Source organism: Leucopleurus acutus, assembly GCF_964270905.1.
Source record: "Leucopleurus acutus genome assembly, chromosome: 19".
Lineage (NCBI taxonomy): Eukaryota > Metazoa > Chordata > Mammalia > Artiodactyla > Delphinidae > Leucopleurus > Leucopleurus acutus.
In genome coordinates this window covers 7,928,098-7,945,297 of record NC_139161.1, presented here as the reverse complement: position 1 = coordinate 7,945,297, position 17,200 = coordinate 7,928,098, and the positions used below count along the sequence as shown (strand labels likewise).

The 17,200-nt window shown below is 59.2% G+C and overlaps 1 protein-coding gene across 2 annotated transcripts; it reads left to right on the top strand.

Moving 5' to 3' along the window:
- Window positions 1-6,345: 6,345 nt before the first annotated feature.
- Window positions 6,346-15,781, top strand: RHBDF2 (rhomboid 5 homolog 2; the record flags this gene model as incomplete). Of its 2 annotated transcripts, XM_082859811.1 has the most annotated exons (17): window positions 6,346-6,504; window positions 7,508-7,635; window positions 8,307-8,502; window positions 8,587-8,793; window positions 10,073-10,201; window positions 10,550-10,668; window positions 10,828-11,022; window positions 11,974-12,085; window positions 12,307-12,381; window positions 12,565-12,726; window positions 13,085-13,194; window positions 13,344-13,407; window positions 13,502-13,596; window positions 13,826-13,901; window positions 14,053-14,153; window positions 14,332-14,485; window positions 15,180-15,781. In XM_082859811.1, the coding sequence occupies 17 exons, from the start codon at window positions 6,361-6,363 to the stop codon at window positions 15,597-15,599; spliced, it is 2,487 nt and encodes an 828-aa protein (XP_082715937.1). In that variant the 3' UTR covers window positions 15,600-15,781. The 2 variants fall into 2 exon arrangements, with proteins under 2 accessions (XP_082715937.1, XP_082715938.1); XM_082859812.1 differs by lacking the exon at window positions 14,332-14,485 and having other exon boundaries at window positions 6,361-6,504; window positions 15,180-15,372.
- Between the last annotated feature and the right edge of the window lie 1,419 nt (window positions 15,782-17,200).

The window sequence follows — 17,200 nt, the reverse complement described above, 5'->3', positions numbered from 1 at the left end:
CAGTTTCCGTTCAGGGTCAGCGTGGACTGACCATCTGCAGCCGTGCAGGCGCCCACCCTCTCCCCCGCCTTCCATCCAGTTAGCCATTACCAGGGCTAACTGGGTTGTGGACCCTGTGTTGCCCAGGGGTGGGTGGGAGATACCTACCTGTAGGCAGATCTCTGTAGGATGCTATGAGAAAGTGGTTGATTTTGGCTGGTGGTAACGCGACAGGCTCCCTGGAGGAGATGACACTTTACCCTCCTTAAAGCAGCTGGTAGGTGTTGGCCAGGCAGATGGGGTGGAGCCTGGTGGGCCAGGTACAGGGCCTCAGATGAGAGGAAGCAGGAGCTTGGGGAGCTCTGGGGGATGTGGTGTGTCCAGTGGTGTGTGGGGCAGGTTTTGAAGGGCACTGGTGTTGACTGTGGGGAGATGTAATCAGCTGTGAGCTCCAGAAGGATCCTACCTGCTTGGGGACCTTACCCAAGCTCAAACCTGGCAGCCCCATGCTTACCACCAGCCTTCCTCCACTGCATCCCTCCCTCCTTGGTGCCAGTTTCCAAGGGCAGTGCCTACCTGGTGCCTTCTCACTGTACCCTGGTCCCAGAGGAGGCCAGGCTGGAGAACTTTCTGTGCAGGCGTCCCAGGGGAGGCTGTTGTCTTGGAGCTGTCCTCAGAGTGGTGCAGAGTGGCATCCGAGGCGCCAGCCAGGCCAGCACCACGTCCCGTCTGTCTGTGATCTCCGAGTGGCCTCATCATCCGCGGCCTGTCTGCCCTGGGATGAAGGGTCAGGACTCCCTGCACTAAGGGTAGAAGGGTGATGTCCAGGTCTTGCTCAGGCCTTAAGCAGGGAGCGTCCTGGGCCTCCAGCTCTGCCTCAGATCCCTCTCTGGCACCCCCTCCGCACCCAGAGTTCCTCTCACCTGTAGTTGGACGACTTCAGCAACCAAGTGAAAGACCCCGCTCTAATATGTAAAGCCAGAGGGGTGCTGCCCCATGGAATCAGAGGGGAGCCCAGACCCTCCCCCGGCCTCCAGTTCACCCCATGGCAGCCCCTTGGGCACCTCTGGGTAACCCCAGCCCGCTGAGGAACACAGTTTGCAAAGTGCTGAGATGCTCGACCAAGTTTCCCTCCAGGCTGGACTCTCTACTCTGTCTCCCTGATAGGAGGCTGTCCAGCCTGAAGTGTACCCCAGCTTTAAGGAGGGGGGGGTGCCTGTTTCCCGAGGAGACTTCAGGCCCTATAGCCAGAGCAGTTTGAGTCCCAGCTGCTCCCCTTCCTGGCTGTGTGAGCTTGGGCAAGTTACTCAACCCCTCTGAGCTTCCATTCTTTTTTTGTTTTGTTTTGTTTTTGTTTTTGTTGTTTTTTTTTTTTTACCATACGCAGGCCTCTCACTGTCGTGGCCTCTCCCGTTGCAGAGCACAGGCTCCGGACGCGCAGGCTCAGCGGCCATGGCTCACGGGCCCAGCCGCTCTGCGGCACGTGGGATCTTCCCGGACCGGGGCACGAACCTGTGTCCCCTGCATCGGCAGGCCGACTCTCAACCACTGCGCCACCAGGGAAGCCCTGAGCTTCCATTCTTATCCACAAAATGAAAGCGATGATAATGTCTATCTCGAAGGGTGTTTTGAGGACAAAGCGGGATAATGCACTCGAAGGGCCGAGGAAGGCCTGGCCCACCTGGGGCCCTGACCCTGTCCTGCCCCCGACGGCCCTCGGCGTTCTACCAAGCCGGGGCTGCCGAGCGCTCTGCTACACGGCAATGTCCCCTATGCGGGACTTCTCAAAAACAAAGCCTTGCCCTGGAGTTGTTCCCTTTTTTGGCACCAAGCTGCATATGTGGCATCTTAGCTCCCCGACTAGGGCTAGAACCCGTGCCCCCTGCCGTGGAAGCACTGGACCACGAGGGAAGTCCACAAGTTGTTCGCTTTTTAATCCTTACTTTTATGTTGTGTGGATTTTACCTTAAAAAAAATTATTAATTTAAAGAACCAAAACAACAGCAAAACATTTCCGAATCATTTGAACACTGCCTTGAATATTTGGCTTACTTTAATTGAAAACAGCTCTTAATCAGAAGATAGCCAATAATGCCTGCGTGTTTTAAAGTTAAATGTTTCTAGTAAAGTTCTGTAGAAACAGGAAAAAAAAGTAGGGACCATCTTGATTATGGTTCCCAGCCCAGAGCCCAGGTCTTTAGGTGGTTTTATTAGGTAAATGCCCAGAGGCCGCTGGCCTCCAGGCACTCTGAAGCATCCAGCTCATCACCACAAGGGCCTTTACTCCAGGGGGAGGAGGAGGAGAATATATCTGTTAATCCCTCACCTATGAAGCTGGTGGAATTATCCCCATTTTATAGATGAGACTGAGGTCAATAAGATCAAAAGGTGCAGTAGTCCTGACATGCACCATTGAGCCTGCCCTCCCTCCCTTATAGGCTGTGAGCACCAAGGGAGCTGCCCTGCTTGACCTGGAGCCATCCGTCCATCTTTCCTTCTGTCTCTGCATCCATCCACCTCTCCGCAGAGCTGAGGCTTCACCCTAGAGCATCTGTGCAGAGTGAGGAAAGGACTAGAACATGCTCTAAAGTCCTCTGCAACAAGACCCAGGAAGGTGTGAGCTCAACCCAAACCTTGAAGGTAGGAATCTGGGTAGCCGAGTGGGCTGGACCCCAGGTACCAGCTGCTTTGCTTGCTTGCTTATCTGATTTTTAACAAATACGTACTAATGCTGCATGGGGGCCAGCACTCTTCTGGCAGTGGAGATGCAGCTGCGAATGAGTCAGAAAGAGGGCAGCGGGGGAGGTGAGCAGGGTGAAGTGATGGAGAGGCACATGGGGTAGAGGGGGAGCTGCCTCAGGCAGCCAGGGAGGGCTGCTTGGAGGAGGTGGCGCTCAAGCTGGGACCAGAATGATGAGAAGGAGCTACCTGCTCTGCTGTGTGATGATCTTATCTGGGGAGGAAGGGACCAGCAGGGGCAGAGGCCCAACGTTTATGGAGCACCTGCTGGAGACTTTTTTTTAACCGGCTTTACTGAGATATAGTTCACATTTAATTTATGTAATTCACATAAAACTCATCCATTTAAAGTGTACAGTTGAATGGTTTTTAGTATATTCACAGGTGTATGTAACCATCACCACTGTCAACTGTAGAACATTTTCATCGTCTCAGCGTGAAACCCACGCCCCTTAGCTGTCATCCTCCAGCCCCCTCCCCCAGCCCTAAGCCACGACTCATCCTTCTGTCTCTATAGATTTGCCTCTTCTGGACTTGTACTTGGACCCCTGGAGTAAGTGGTCTCTTTGTGTCTGGCTTCTCTCACCTGGCGTAACATCCCCCAGGTTCATCCGTACTGTAGCCCGTCTCAGCGTAGCATTCCTGTTCGTGGCTGAGTAATTGTCCACTGTGTGGATTAACACATTTTTTTTTATCCATTTGTATGTTTTTTTCCCACAGATTATAGTACACTTAAAAAAAATCTTAATATTATAGTTGATGTACAATGTGTTAGTTTCAGGTGTACAGCAAAATGATTCAGCTATACGTGTACATTTATCTCTTCTTTTTAAGATTCTTTTCCTATATAGGTTATTACAGAATATTGAATAGAGTTCCCTGTGCTATACAGGAGGTCCTTGTTGATTATTTTATGCATAGTGGTGTGTGTATGTTAATCCCAACCTCCTAATTTATCCCTCCCCCCATCCATTTGTATGTCGGTGAGCATTTGGCTCGTTTATACCTTTGGGCCGCAATGAACAGGCCGCTGTGAACATTCCTGAACAAGTTTCTGTGGCCACGCTGCCTGAGTGTGTGTCATGCGTACAGTCGTTTGATGCCCAGGACACCTCTCCGGCGGAGCGGGCTATTCCTCCCTCGTAAGGTGAGGACTTGGGTGACCCATGGTCAAGTGCAGGTCAAACCCTGGCCACCCGGCTCCAGTCTGTGCTTTTGACCACAAGCCCTCAGCACCTCCTCACAGAGGCTTGGCAGGTGCGGGGCGGTGAGGGGCCCAGGGTGGCCTGATGGGGTGGGGAAGGAACAAGGAGGAGACAAAGCCACAAAGGGTCCAGAGGCCCCAGTGAGAAGTTTGGACTTTGCTTTAAGTGAGAGCTGGAGATCCTGGCCTAGCGTTGAGCAGGGAGTGACATGGTATGATTTGCACGTTTCAAAGGTGGATTCTGCCGCCGTGTGGAAAATGGTCCTGGGGTGGGAGCTCAGGGGGCAGCAGGTAGAGGAATCTGGAGGCTGTGGTCCTTCAGATGAGAGGCAACGGTGGCTCTTCTAGGAGCTGGACAGAGAGTGGGGAGCGGACAGACTGGGAACAGAGGTGGCTGCTGCCTTGCCCAGCCGTCCCACACCTCGGCGCCCGTCCCATGGCTGGAGGGCTCCTGTGTGAGTCTCCCCTGAGTTGGCAGATGGATGTGAGGTCCCTGGCCTTGTGCGAGGGGAGAGAAATCAAACCTGCCCCAGCAGCCTTGGGACGTGGGGAGAGGAAATAGTGAAGGGTTTTAGCAAGAAAAAAGTCACGGGCAGTGTGAGAGATGAAATGGAGAGAATAGATGAGGCGGAGGTGTTAGTTCTGGTGGGTCAAAGGGGGTGTGGGTGTCAGTGGCACCATCGATGGCTATGGAAAAGCCCCAGGTGGAGGTAAACTGCTACTTCCTCCTGGCTGGGCCATTTGGCAAGATCCATTGAAATTCAAGATGCAATTACTCTTCAATCCAGCAACTCCACTTCTAGAAGTTCGTCTTGCGATAATACTGGGACAAGTACACACGGTATAGGCCAGGGTGTTCGTTAACACTGGACATGAATCTAAACAACCATCAGTCTGGAATTAAGTAAATCTTGGTACATTCCACTCAGTGAAACCTTCCCAGTCATCAAGAAAGATCAGGTAAAGCTATCTGTCTGCATTGAAAGGGAAGGATGTCCACGCTATAGAAGAAAAGGTATGAGTGCGTGTAAAATGTTAAGTACACGTGTCCTTTTCCAAGTGCAGAGAGGCACCTGGAGAGGGGTGCACACCGAGCTCTTTCCTGGAACGTGGGGTGACAGGCGGGCCAGGAGTTCACTTTTCTGCTTTACAGTCTTCTGAGTCTTTTTTTTTTTGGCAAGGTTCATATATCATCTTTATCATTAAGATATAATATTCTTCCTTTGTGAAAAGAAAAAAGTACCAGACAGGTGGCAGTTTCACTTTCCTTTGAAAGAGGAACCTGCCAACCCTGGGGGACAGGGACCAGTACGGCGGCTTTCTCATCTACCTGGAAGTTAGGCTGAGCTGCTCCGTCCTTGCTCGAAGCCCAGGGATCTCTCCTCTGAGAACCACCTGCTCCCTGCACAGCTGCGGGCCCCTTGTCTGTGGGCTGCCTGGAGCCTTTCCCCTTGTCCTCCCCCAAGCCCTGCCCCCAGGACGAAGGTAGGGCCCTTTGGCCAAGGAAGCTGCCTCCGGCCCCCTGGCCTGCTCTGGCCAGGCTGATGAGGTGGCCAAGATCACGGCAGCTCTGCATCCCTGGCCCTCAATGTTCCTTTCTGGGTGAGGTCCTTGCCTGAAGCAGAGAGACTGGAAATGGAACGAGGTGGTGAGCTGGGGACCTCCCAGACCCCTGCTGCCCTGGAATGCAAATGAAGGATGAAAATACACCTTCTCACCCCGCCCCACGCAGCCCAGAGTCGGTCTCTGCTTCATGGTTTAGTGTCCAGAGTTAGGTTTTTGTTCTGTTTTGTTTTTTCATTGATATACTTTTATTTGGGAATGTTTAAATCAATACAGAGAAACTAAATTTCAGAGACACTGAATATCATGAGTTTGGATATCACTACTTTATTGTAAAAGAAACACGGAAATTATTTACATGATGAAAGATTTCAGAACTTCAGTGGCAGCTTCACGTGATGCCGTTTCAATAGTGACTTATTTTAGTCGACGTATTTTCCAAGAATGTCACCGTCTCTAAAGAAGAAATCATCCTTGTCGTCTAGAACTACTTTGGTGCCTTCATATTCTGGGAGAAGAACTTTATCTCCCACTTTCACACTAACTGGTTGAATCTCTCCACCCTTTCCTTTAGAGCCGGATCCAACAGCTACTACCGTTGCTTGCAATACTTTTCCTTGTGATTTTTCTGGAAGCATAATGCCTCCTTTGGTTACAATTTCGGCTGCACTTCTTTCAACCTTCGCCTCCCTTCCCGGAAATCCAGAGTTAGGTTTGAACCAACTTTCTACAGGTTGTTCTCAGTCTGGGCTGCCTGCCCAGGTACCACCCTGACACCCTGGACTGTCCCCGTGTCCCCTCCTGTCCTGCCGCCTCTTGACACACCTGTGCCCCCTCCCTGTTTCCATTCCAGCTGCCCCACCCCCCCGCCCACCATGGCCTCCGCTGACAAGAATGGCGAGAGCGTCTCCTCGGTGTCCAGTAGCCGCCTGCAGAGCCGGAAGCCACCCAACCTATCCATCGCCATCCCTCCGCCCGGGACCCCGGACCCCAGCGAGCAGGCCAGCATGCTGCCCCAGGTAAGGGAGCAGCTGGGCGCTCGGCGCCCTGCCACCGGCCACCGCTATGCTCCCATGACACCTTTCGGGCAGTTTCACTTCCCGGAGGAGGGCCTTCTGGAGCCACAGCTGCCCTGTGTCCCTGCTGTAGGCTGTACCCCGTCCTTCCTGGCCCCACACTTCACAGGGGGTGGGCCCTGAGCTCAGTCTCTGTCTCGTGGTGGGCCAGGGAAAATAAGAAACACTTGCCGGTTCCGCCTGGGAATTGGCTGTTTCCGTTCCCTTGCCCGAGCCCTGGCCCTTCTGCGGGCGGTGGGCTGCCTGTGACTTGGGGGAAGGGGCACAGCGCGCCTGCAGCACCAGCAGCTGGATCCCAGCGCCCAGCTCCTGCGGGGGAACGGGGGGGAATCAACGTTGCCAGCAGTCCAGACCAGCGTTCCATAAAGAGCTCATTGAGAACTAGCTGCAAAGAGCATGGGCTAAAAAAAAAAAAAAAAAAAAAAAAAAAAAAGGCTTCCCTGGTGGCGCAGTGGTTGAGAGTCCGCCTGCCGATGCAGGGGACGCGGGTTCGTGCCCAGGTCCAGGAAGATCCCACCTGCTGCGGAGCGGCTGGGCCCGTGAGCCGTGGCTGCTGAGCCTGCGCGTCCGGAGCCTGTGCTCCGCAACAGGAGAGGCCACAACAGTGAGAGGCCCGCGTACCGCAGCCTGGGGCACCGGGGAGGCTGTCTCATGCCACCCACTCATGCCAAGGGCTCTTTCAAACATGTAAAGCCAGGCGAGGCCAAGGCTTAGCCACGGCTAAGGCCTAAGGCAGGAGCGCTGGATAGGGAGCTAGGGAAGCGTGTGCTGGGATCGCCGAAGACACTAGAAAATGACGATTTGACCCTCGGAATGAAAGCAGCTTGGGGTAGACTCGGGTCGAGGTTTGTTCTGTCTGGGTCTTCACATTGGGAGCCAGAGCAGAGCCAGCCTGGGATCTGGGCTGCAGGCAGTCACAGCCCATGCTCCTGCCCGCTGTCCACAGAGGCCCAGGAACCCAGCCTTCCTGAAGAGCGTCAGCCTCCAGGAGCCGAGGGCACGATGGCAGGAGGGCGGCTCGGAGAAGCGCCCCGGCTTCCGCCGACGGGCCTCCCTGTCCCAGAGCATCCGCAGGTGAGCACGCCCGCCGCGTCCCCACCTCCTCCCCACCCACCCTGGGCCAGTCAACTCTTGGGACCTGGGCCCTGGGCCCTTCCCGGGAGGCACGGGCAGGCAGCCCATTGTCCAGGCGGGGAAACTGAGGCCCAGGCTGCTCTGTGCCTGGTAGGAAGCCACAGTGAGGAGGCTGAGGGGAGTCAGGGAGCTGGGGGTGGACCCCTGCCCTTCAGAGCAGCTCCCGGGGCCTTCCCAGCTCAGCCCTCAGGCTCTTGACTTGAATCCCCCTCTGCCCATCTGGTTCCTGGGCACCGAACCAGGGGTCAAGGGGAAGCTGATCTGCCCCTTCCACTGCGTACACACACACACGTGCCCCCTCACCTCCCCTGCACACACACACGTGCCCCGTCACCTCCCCTGTACACACGCACGTGCCCCGTCACATCCCCTGCACACACACACGTGCCCTGTCACCTCCCTTGTACACACACTTGTGCCCTGTCACCTCCCTTGCACACACACAGTGCCCCGTCACCTCCCACTGCACACACACACGTGCCCGTCACCTCCCCTGCACACACATGTGCCCTGTCACCTCTCTTGTCACCTCTGCGCACATGGCCTTTCTCTCATTGCGGTCGCTCCCCTGTCACACACCTGCCTGCTCCCCACCCCATCTGCTCCCGCAGGGGCACGGCCCAGTGGTTCGGGGTCAGCAGCGACTGGGAGCAGAAGCACCAGCACTGGCAGCGCAGGAGCCTGCGCCACTGCAGCGCCCGCTACGGCCGGCTCAAGGCCTCGTGCCAGCGGGACCTGGAGCTCCCCAGCCAAGAGTTGCCCTCCTTCCAGGGCACCGAGTCTCCAAGACCCTGCAAGATGCCCAAGGTGGGCTCCAGCGGGGGGTGCGGGGCGGCAGATGACTTGGCCCAGGGCCCAGTTGACTCTGCTCACCACCTCCCTCCCGTCCAGATTGTGGATCCCCTGGCCCGAGGACGGGCGTTCCGCCACCCGGACGAGGTGGACCGGCCCCACGCCCCGCACCCACCCCTGACCCCTGGGGTCCTGTCCCTCACCTCCTTCACCAGCGTCCGCTCCGGCGGCTATTCCCACCTGCCCCACCGCAAGAGGATCTCTGTGGCCCACATGAGCTTTCAAGCTGCCACGGCCTTCCTCAAGGTAAAGACACCTCTGCCCAGCCTGCTCCCTCTCTCTCCCCAGAGTATCTCTCTCCCCAGGCATCTCTCTCCCCAGAGCATCTCTCTCCCCAGGCATCTCTCTCCCCAGAGCATCTCTCTCCCCAGGCATCTCTCTCTCCAGAGCATCTCTCTCCCCAGGCATCTCTCTCCCCAGAGCATCTCTCTCCCCAGGCATCTCTCACCCCAGGCATCTCTCTCCCCAGAGCATCTCTCTCCCCAGGCAGCTCTCTCCCCAGAGCATCTCTCTCCCCAGGCATCTCTCACCCCAGGCATCTCTCTCCCCAGAGCATCTCTCTCCCCAGGCAGCTCTCTCCCCAGAGCATCTCTCTCCCCAGGCATCTCTCACCCCAGGCATCTCTCTCCCCAGAGCATCTCTCTCCCTAGGCATCTCTCTCCTCAGAGCATCTCTCTCCCCAGAGCATCTCTCTCTCCAGAGCACCTCTGTCCCCAGGCATCTTCCTCCGTGCCAAGGGCAGTGGTTGCTCCGGGATCCCTGGGCGCCAGACCCACATCCTTCTAGTGGTCCCACTAGAAGTGGTCCACTTCTAGTTGTCCCTAGTGTGGACAGCTGGTTTCTGCACTGACACATAAGGTGGAAAGTAGGAAGTGAAATGTGCAGGCACCACTCACTGACCTGTGTTTACTGAACCCCCTTATGTGCTGGGCACAGGGGCTACAGAGTGAGTTGAGCCAGTGTCACTGCCCTAGAGGAGACCTCAGCTCGGGTGAGGGCAGGTGTCACCATTCAGTGTGATAAGTGCTGGGGCCCACCCATAGGAGAGGCTGGTGTCAGGGAAGGCACTTGAGAAATATAAGGAAAGGTTTGCCAGGAAGGGAACAGCATTGTCAGCAAGGGGAACGGCCTATGCAAAGGCCTGGAGGTAGGAGGGAGTAGCAGGTGGTTTTAGTGAAGGGTGTTTACAAGAGGAATGGCAGGAGATGGGATCAAAAGGTCAGCAGGGGCCTGGTGTGCCGTGCCAAGAAGCCCGTGGGAATAAGGGTGCAGGATGAGTGGTGGGGTGTCAGGTGCCCAAGCCAGAGGGCCGGAGGTCACCAGGGAGAAGTTAAGAGCCAACCATGTAGAGATTGCTGCAGTCAGGCTACGCAGGAGCCGGAGCCCGGTCCTGGCCTCTCTCGCAGATGCACATGCTCTGGGCAGGGTCCCACCTCCCCAGACAGATGGGCTTGACAGACTCCTTTGGTGTCAGGGGCAGGGGTACCTGACCTGGGCTTGACGCCCATGCTTCTGTCTGGCACAGGGGCGCTCGGTAATGGATGCCGCAGGACAGCGGTGCCGGGTGGTCAAGCGTAGCTTTGCCTACCCCAGCTTCCTGGAGGAGGATGCGGTCGATGGAGCAGAGACATTCTACTCCTCATTTTTTAGTAAGGCAAGCATGGGGTGTGTGGGCCCTCGGGGTCGGGGGACCGGGGTGGGTGGGAGCCAGGAGAGGTCACCCGGCCTCAGTTATGCTCTGCTGGGAGCCCCTGGGATGTCCAAAGCCCCGTCGGTGGAATGGGGGTGCGTCTTTCTGTCGGCAGGGCAAGGACCTGGGGTGAGGAAGGGTGCCAGCCGGGAAAGTCCCCATCAGGGCCCACAAACACGTGCCTTCTACCTCCCTTCCAAAGAGCCTGTCCGGCTTTGTCCTGCCCTTTGATTGAGCTACTGGGGGCAGTGCTGGAGACGGTGACTCCTCACATTGTCTCCTTCTGTGTCCCCGACTCCACACCCACTCCAGGAAGAAATGAGCTCCGTGCCTGACGATGTGTTTGAGTCGCCCCCACTCTCTGCCAGCTACTTCCGGGGCATCCCACGCTCGGCCTCCCCGGTCTCCCCCGAAGAGATGCAGATCCCTCTGTGAGTTCTGGGCAATCCTCCAGGTGGAGAGAGGTGGCACTGTGGAGGAAGAGCCCAACGACCCTGCCAGGGGGCTTCCCTAGACCACAGGTCCCTCCAGACCCCCGTCATGGGATGTGGGAGGGGAGGACACCAGGCTGAGACCACCGTCCTCACCAGGAAGGAGTCTGACCGAGCCCCGGTGCCCGCGGCCAAACGTGGCAAGCGTATCGCATCCAAGGTGAAGCACTTTGCCTTCGACCGGAAGAAGCGGCACTATGGCCTGGGTGTTGTGGGCAACTGGCTGAACCGCAGCTACCGCCGCAGCATCAGTAGCACCGTGCAGCGCCAGCTGGAGAGCTTCGACAGCCACCGGTGAGCCACGCCGGCCTGGGGCCCCACCCACTCTGTGACAGTGCGGGGAGAGCCACTCCCAGGCGTAGGCCCACGGGAGAAGGGCTGAGAGCCATCCAGGAGGGCCTGGGAGCTTCCAGGTTCCCCTGGGGCCCCTCCCGAAGCTCCCCTTATTGTTCATCGAGTCTTTGGGTCAGGGGAGCAGGGACGGCCCCTAGGGTCACCCTACAAGCATGCACGTCACCTGGGAAGGGTTGTCGGGTGTTGCTGCCTCTTCTCCACCCTCCCCGCTTTCTGGACCTGCTTCCTCTGCGGGGAGCAGGGCGGGCGGGGTAGGTCAGAGGGGCAGTTAGAAGCTGTGACCACGAGTGAAGGGACTGTGAAGAGGTCTGCACAGAGACCTTGGGGGAAGCCAGAGGATTGGGAAGAGGCCATTCTCAAAGAACGTACAATTAGCAGCAACCTGATAGACATTGGACCCTAAGTTTAAAAAAATTAAGTGATAGCAGGTGTGGTGAGTGTCCTGGAGAAGGACAGAGAGTGGGAGTGAACAACTGGTGGGGGGCAGCGTCGTCAGGAGCAGCAGCAGTTAGCTGGGTGAAGAGAGACGGCAAGGGCATCCCAGGCAAAGGAAGCATCATGTGCAAAGGCCCTGGGGCTGCGGGGATTGGGGTTTGCTCCAGGAACTGCAGGAGAAGGAGAGGAAGGAGGCAGGGAGGTGGGCAGACGTAGCAAGGCCTTGCAACCAGTGGGGAAGGAGCCATGTTAGACTTTATCCCCAGGGCAGCGAGAAGCCATGGAAAGCATTTAAGCTGGGAGAGACGCAGAGAGGTGCATTTTAAGAGTTGCTGTGGAGAAGGATGAGTTGGAGGGGAGTAGTGGAGGATAGGGAGCAGGTGCGAGCTGTTGGCAGCTGGGGCTGAGGGTTGGGATGTGACTTTGGCTCCGCTGACCCAAGGCCTCTGCCCGCAGGCCCTACTTCACCTACTGGCTGACCTTCGTCCACGTCATCATCACACTGCTGGTGATTTGCACGTACGGCATCGCGCCGGTGGGCTTCGCCCAGCACGTCACCACCCAGCTGGTGAGTGGGGCTAGGGAAGGGGGGCTCCGCCCTGGGGATCCTAGCCTCCCCCAAGAGGCGGCAGCATCTTGGGCCACCCAGGCCCTCCCACGGCAACAACCTGGCCCAAGCAGGAGGGTGCTCTGGGCTCACCACTGCTTTGCTTCTCAGCCCCTTCCCCGGAGGCCCTTTCCTGGGACAGAGAAACCCCTGACCCCCCCGTCCTTCCACCTCTGCACCAGGTACTCAGGAACAGAGGTGTGTACGAGAGCATGAAGTACATCCAGCAGGAGAACTTCTGGATTGGCCCCAGCTCGGTAAGGGGCCCAGGCAGGGACAGCATCTCAGCAGGGAGCCTCTGGCCTCTGCCACCCCAGCTGAGCAGGAAGGGGACTTGGCTTGCCTGGAAGCCCCCCTCATCAGGGGCCCCCAGGGGGAGACTCTCAACGGAGCAGCCAGGTCTGGACCCGAGCTCACTCCCCACCGCCCTCCACCCCCAGATTGACTTGATCCACCTGGGAGCCAAGTTCTCACCCTGCATCCGGAAGGACCAGCAGATCGAGCAGCTGGTGCTGCGGGAGCGAGACCTGGAGCGGGACTCGGGCTGCTGTGTCCAGAATGACCACTCGGGCTGCATCCAGACGCTGCAGCAGGACTGCTCGGTGGGGGCAGAGGCCCTCCGACCCCTGCGAGCCCCACCCGGGTCCCCTGCGCCATCTCCGCTTGCCCCAGCCTGGGGGAGGGGCCCTTCAAGGGCAGTGTCTGCGTGGCCTCTGTCCTTCCTCTACCCTCCCTGGCATCACACACCCCTGCACGCAGCTCAGCACAGGGAGGGTGCCAACCTCCCCAGCCCCAGAGCGGTGAAAGCTGGGTCTTGGGAGTGTCAGTGGGGGTGGGGGTCTGGGAGATGAGCCTGAGCCCTGGACAGCAGGGCAAGAGCCCCGGCCCTGGAGGGGCCCTTGCCCGCTCTGATGGTGGTGACCTTGTCCTAGCCGTGACCAGCCTGCCTCCATCCTCCAGGAGACTTTGGCCACTTTTGTCAAGTGGCAGGATGATACGGGGCCCCCCATGGACAAGTCTGTGCTGGGCCAAAAGCGGACATCGGGGGCCGTGTGCAACCAGGACCCCAGGTACAGTCCCGGGAGACCCACAGCTGAGCTGAGGAGATGGGGCTGAGCATCATGTGGTCTGTGCCACCCATGGGGATGTTGGCCAGTGGGCGTGGCAGGCTGGGGATGCTGTGGCCCTTCATTTTGCCCCCTCCGACCTCTGCTTCCAGAACCTGCGAGGAGCCGGCCTCCAGTGGTGCCCACATCTGGCCCGATGACATCACCAAGTGGCCGGTGAGTGTCCAGGGGGGAGAGTGGTCCGGGAAGGGTGGGGAGGGCCTGCGTGCTGCTGCACAGCCCTAGCCGCTGCCTGTGCCCCTCCTGGCAGATCTGCACGGAGCAGGCCAAGAGTAACCGCTCGGGCTTCCCGCACATGGACTGCCAGATTCGGGGCCGCCCCTGCTGCATCGGCACCAAGGGCAGGTGAGCCAGCCTGGGCCCTGGGCCCGGAGCCCCTGTGCTCCCCCTCTGTCACCCACCGCCCAGCTGGCGTCCTCCCTCCCCACTCGGGGGCTGTCCGTGGTGTGGGCAGGTTCCTGCAGAGGGGCACCGCGTCCTGCCAGTGGTGCCTGCTGCAGCCGGGCACTGGGCACTAGGTGGGGGCGGGCAGGACTCAGGGCCCTGGTGTTCGCCTTGCCTCCCTGTCCCCCAGCTGTGAGGTCACCACTCGGGAATACTGCGAGTTCGTGCACGGCTATTTCCACGAAGAGGCCACGCTCTGCTCCCAGGTGAGGTGGGGTCTGGTGGGGCCCTGGGCGCGATCAGCCAGGTGCAGCAGCCTGTATGCTCTCCTGCAGCGGGTATCTGGTCCTGCCCCCTACATCGGGGCCTCGGACCCAGCGGGATCCTAGGCGCTGACTGCCGTGCTCTCACCCCCAGGTGCACTGCTTGGACAAGGTGTGTGGGCTGCTGCCCTTCCTCAATCCTGAGGTCCCAGATCAGTTCTACAGGCTCTGGCTGTCTCTGTTCCTCCACGCTGGGTAAGAGGTGCCTCGCTGCCCACCACCCAGACCCCTGTGGTGCCCGCCCACCTGGACTCCCGGAGGAGGGGCCCCTGGGCCAGGGCGCAGCCGGCACGACCTGCCAGACCCCGCTGCTCCCGAAGTCGCTGGCTGGCAGACGGGGCGGGGGGCTGATGCCCGGCGTGTCCCCGCCCAGCGTGGTGCACTGCCTCGTGTCTGTGATCTTCCAAATGACCATCCTACGGGACCTGGAGAAGCTGGCCGGCTGGCACCGCATCGCCATCATCTTCCTTCTTAGCGGCATCACCGGCAACCTTGCCAGTGCCATCTTCCTCCCGTACCGCGCGGAGGTAGGGACTCGGGATGCGGCAGGGAGGGCTAGCTCTACTGCTTCCACGCCTCCCGCCTGGCTTGGCCTGAGGGACGCACAGCCCCTGCCACGTCAGGCTCAACAGCGGCTGGACAGCTAAGCTGGGGGCTTCCCGGCCAATTCCTTAGTCCATCCCGAGGCGCGAGGGAGCAGTGATGCCCCTGGGTCACGTGTAGAGGTCACCTCCAGGAAGACCTGGACCCCATCCCTCACTCTGCCTCTTTGCTTCATTTCTCTCCGTGACCATGACCACCGCCTGCAGCGCGTCCCATAGCTGTGAGTTGGGCCATATGAAGTTGCCCTCGTGCAACCGTTCTTGACCCAAAGAAACGGCAGTTTTTTGATCAGCCAGCCTCACGCTGTGGGCTTGTTCAGTGTCTGTCTGTCCCTCCCCACGTGCGCTGCCTGGAGCAGTCTGTCTGCTTATGGCACTGGGCGTGCGCGTAGTAGGTGCTCAGTGTCGCAGAAAGGGTGGGTGGAACGAGCCCAGCTATGTTCCAGCTGCACCTCTGCTGCCCCCCGGCCGTCAGGTTCGGGGTCCCCACCCTGGGAGGGGCTCACGGAGAGGATGACCCAGGTCCTGGGGCTCCAGCCCGGCTGTGCCCAGGCCTCCCCACAGGCTCCCACATGGCACCCGGAAGTGACCCTGTCCCCTCCCCATCCACCCACCGCAGGTGGGCCCGGCAGGGTCGCAGTTCGGCCTCCTGGCCTGCCTCTTCGTGGAGCTCTTCCAGAGCTGGCAGCTGCTGGAGCGGCCCTGGAAGGCCTTCCTGAACCTGTCGGCCATCGTGCTCTTCCTGTTCATCTGTGGCCTCCTGCCCTGGATCGACAACATCGCCCACATCTTTGGCTTCCTCAGCGGCCTGCTGCTGGCCTTCGCCTTCCTGCCCTACATCACCTTCGGCACGAGCGACAAGTACCGCAAGCGCGCCCTCATCCTCGTGTCGCTGCTGGTCTTCGCCGGCCTCTTCGCCTCGCTGGTCATCTGGCTCTACGTCTACCCCATCCACTGGCCCTGGATCGAGTACCTCACCTGCTTCCCCTTCACCAGCCACTTCTGCGAGAAGTACGAGCTGGACCAGGTGCTGCACTGACCACCTGCCTGGCGGGGCTGGCACGGCTGCTCCCACGCAGCGCTGAGGACAGGGAGACTGTGCCCGGGCCAGGCTGCCTGCCTGCACAGCGCCCACCCCCGCTCCAGACACCCTGTGGGGCCGGCCCTGCTCCCAGGAGCTCTGCCCCCAGGAGAGGCTGAGTCTGCGGGAGATGGTCATCAAGGGCGGCTCCTTGGGGGACTGAGGGCCCCCTTCCCCAGGCCTGGGCTGGGGGACACTCCGAACATGTGTTTCTCTGCAGCTCAGGGCCCAGGCCCTGACATCACCCTGCTCCCCTGCTGTCAGGACCACTTCCTGGGGGGTGGGCTCCTTTCTTCCCAAGGTCCTGGGCTGCTGCCCATCTCCCACCTCTGGCTCTGCTGGTACGTTCCCCCTCCCCATTGCTGTGAGCCTGCCCCTCCTGGGGACCTGGCTGGGGTTCCCACCAGGTTCCCAGCCCTGCCTGGCCACGGCCCCTACCTGTTTCCCCTCCCATCTCTGCCCTGTGAATCCATGCCCTGCACTCATCCGTGGCCTGGTGAGCCTGCCCATGAGGCTCCGGGTCCAAACCTTCTGCGACAGGGTTTGGCAGTGGCCTGGGGCAGAGAAGGAACAAAGAGACACAGACCGGCAATCCGAGAGCCTCCGCTGAGCTCAGCAAACAGAGGCTGAACCTGCCCCGCACCCAGGCCCCCCAGCCCCTCCCAGCCCAGTCCCTTCCTTCAAGTCAGTGTTCTGCCTCCTGGGGCTGGACTGACGCCAGCCAGCCAACCATCCTTTGCCTCACTCCTGCCCAGGTGAGGGCAGGGCCACCCCAAGGACCCGTGTCCAGGGGTTGTCCAAGGTCAATCAGGCCTTTTTTTTTTTTTTTTTTACCAGTTTATATTATGGTCCTAATTTTTTTTAAAGTAACGCTAACTTTGTATGGACGATGTCTGAAATGTATTAAATGATATTCTTTAAGAAAGTATCGTCTTTTGACCTCCAGCCTCGCATAGAATAAAAACTGGAACTTTATTTTGGGAGTGGGGGGTGGCAGGGTCAGCCGTGAGGAGCTAGGGGGCAGGGGCTTGGCCCAAAGGGACAGTGGATGCCTGTGGGTCTTGTGGGAGATTTGGTTGGAGAAGAAGCCAGGTTGGGGTCACATGGAGGGGCTCAAGGGGGCCCTTGAGAAGGTGGTGTCAAATCTTTAGACCCCTGCGTTCCCCAAGCCCCATCAGGGGTCTGGCTGGGTGGAGAGGAGGGCCGTCCTGGCAGAAGCAGTGCGGTCCATTCCCTGCGCCCCCCAGCCCTTCATCCCACACCCCGTGGGACAGAGGACCCACAGTAACCGTGGGTGCCCAGGGTGGGTGGGTGGGGAAGCTGGGAGGTGGCCCCTGCCCTTCCCTGCTCCCGGCTGCCTCCATTCCAGGGATGAGGATGGGAAGGGGCAGCCCTGGGCCTGGGGGAATAAGGGCCCCCTGGGCACCCGGCTCCTTTGGTGAGGATGCTGAAGCAGGGCTGCAGGCCGCCTCCCACTGTCCCCAATTCACCCACCCAGCCACGTGTGGGCACAGTTTGGATGCAGGGGGTCCAGGAGGCCTCGCGTGGACAGACTGGAG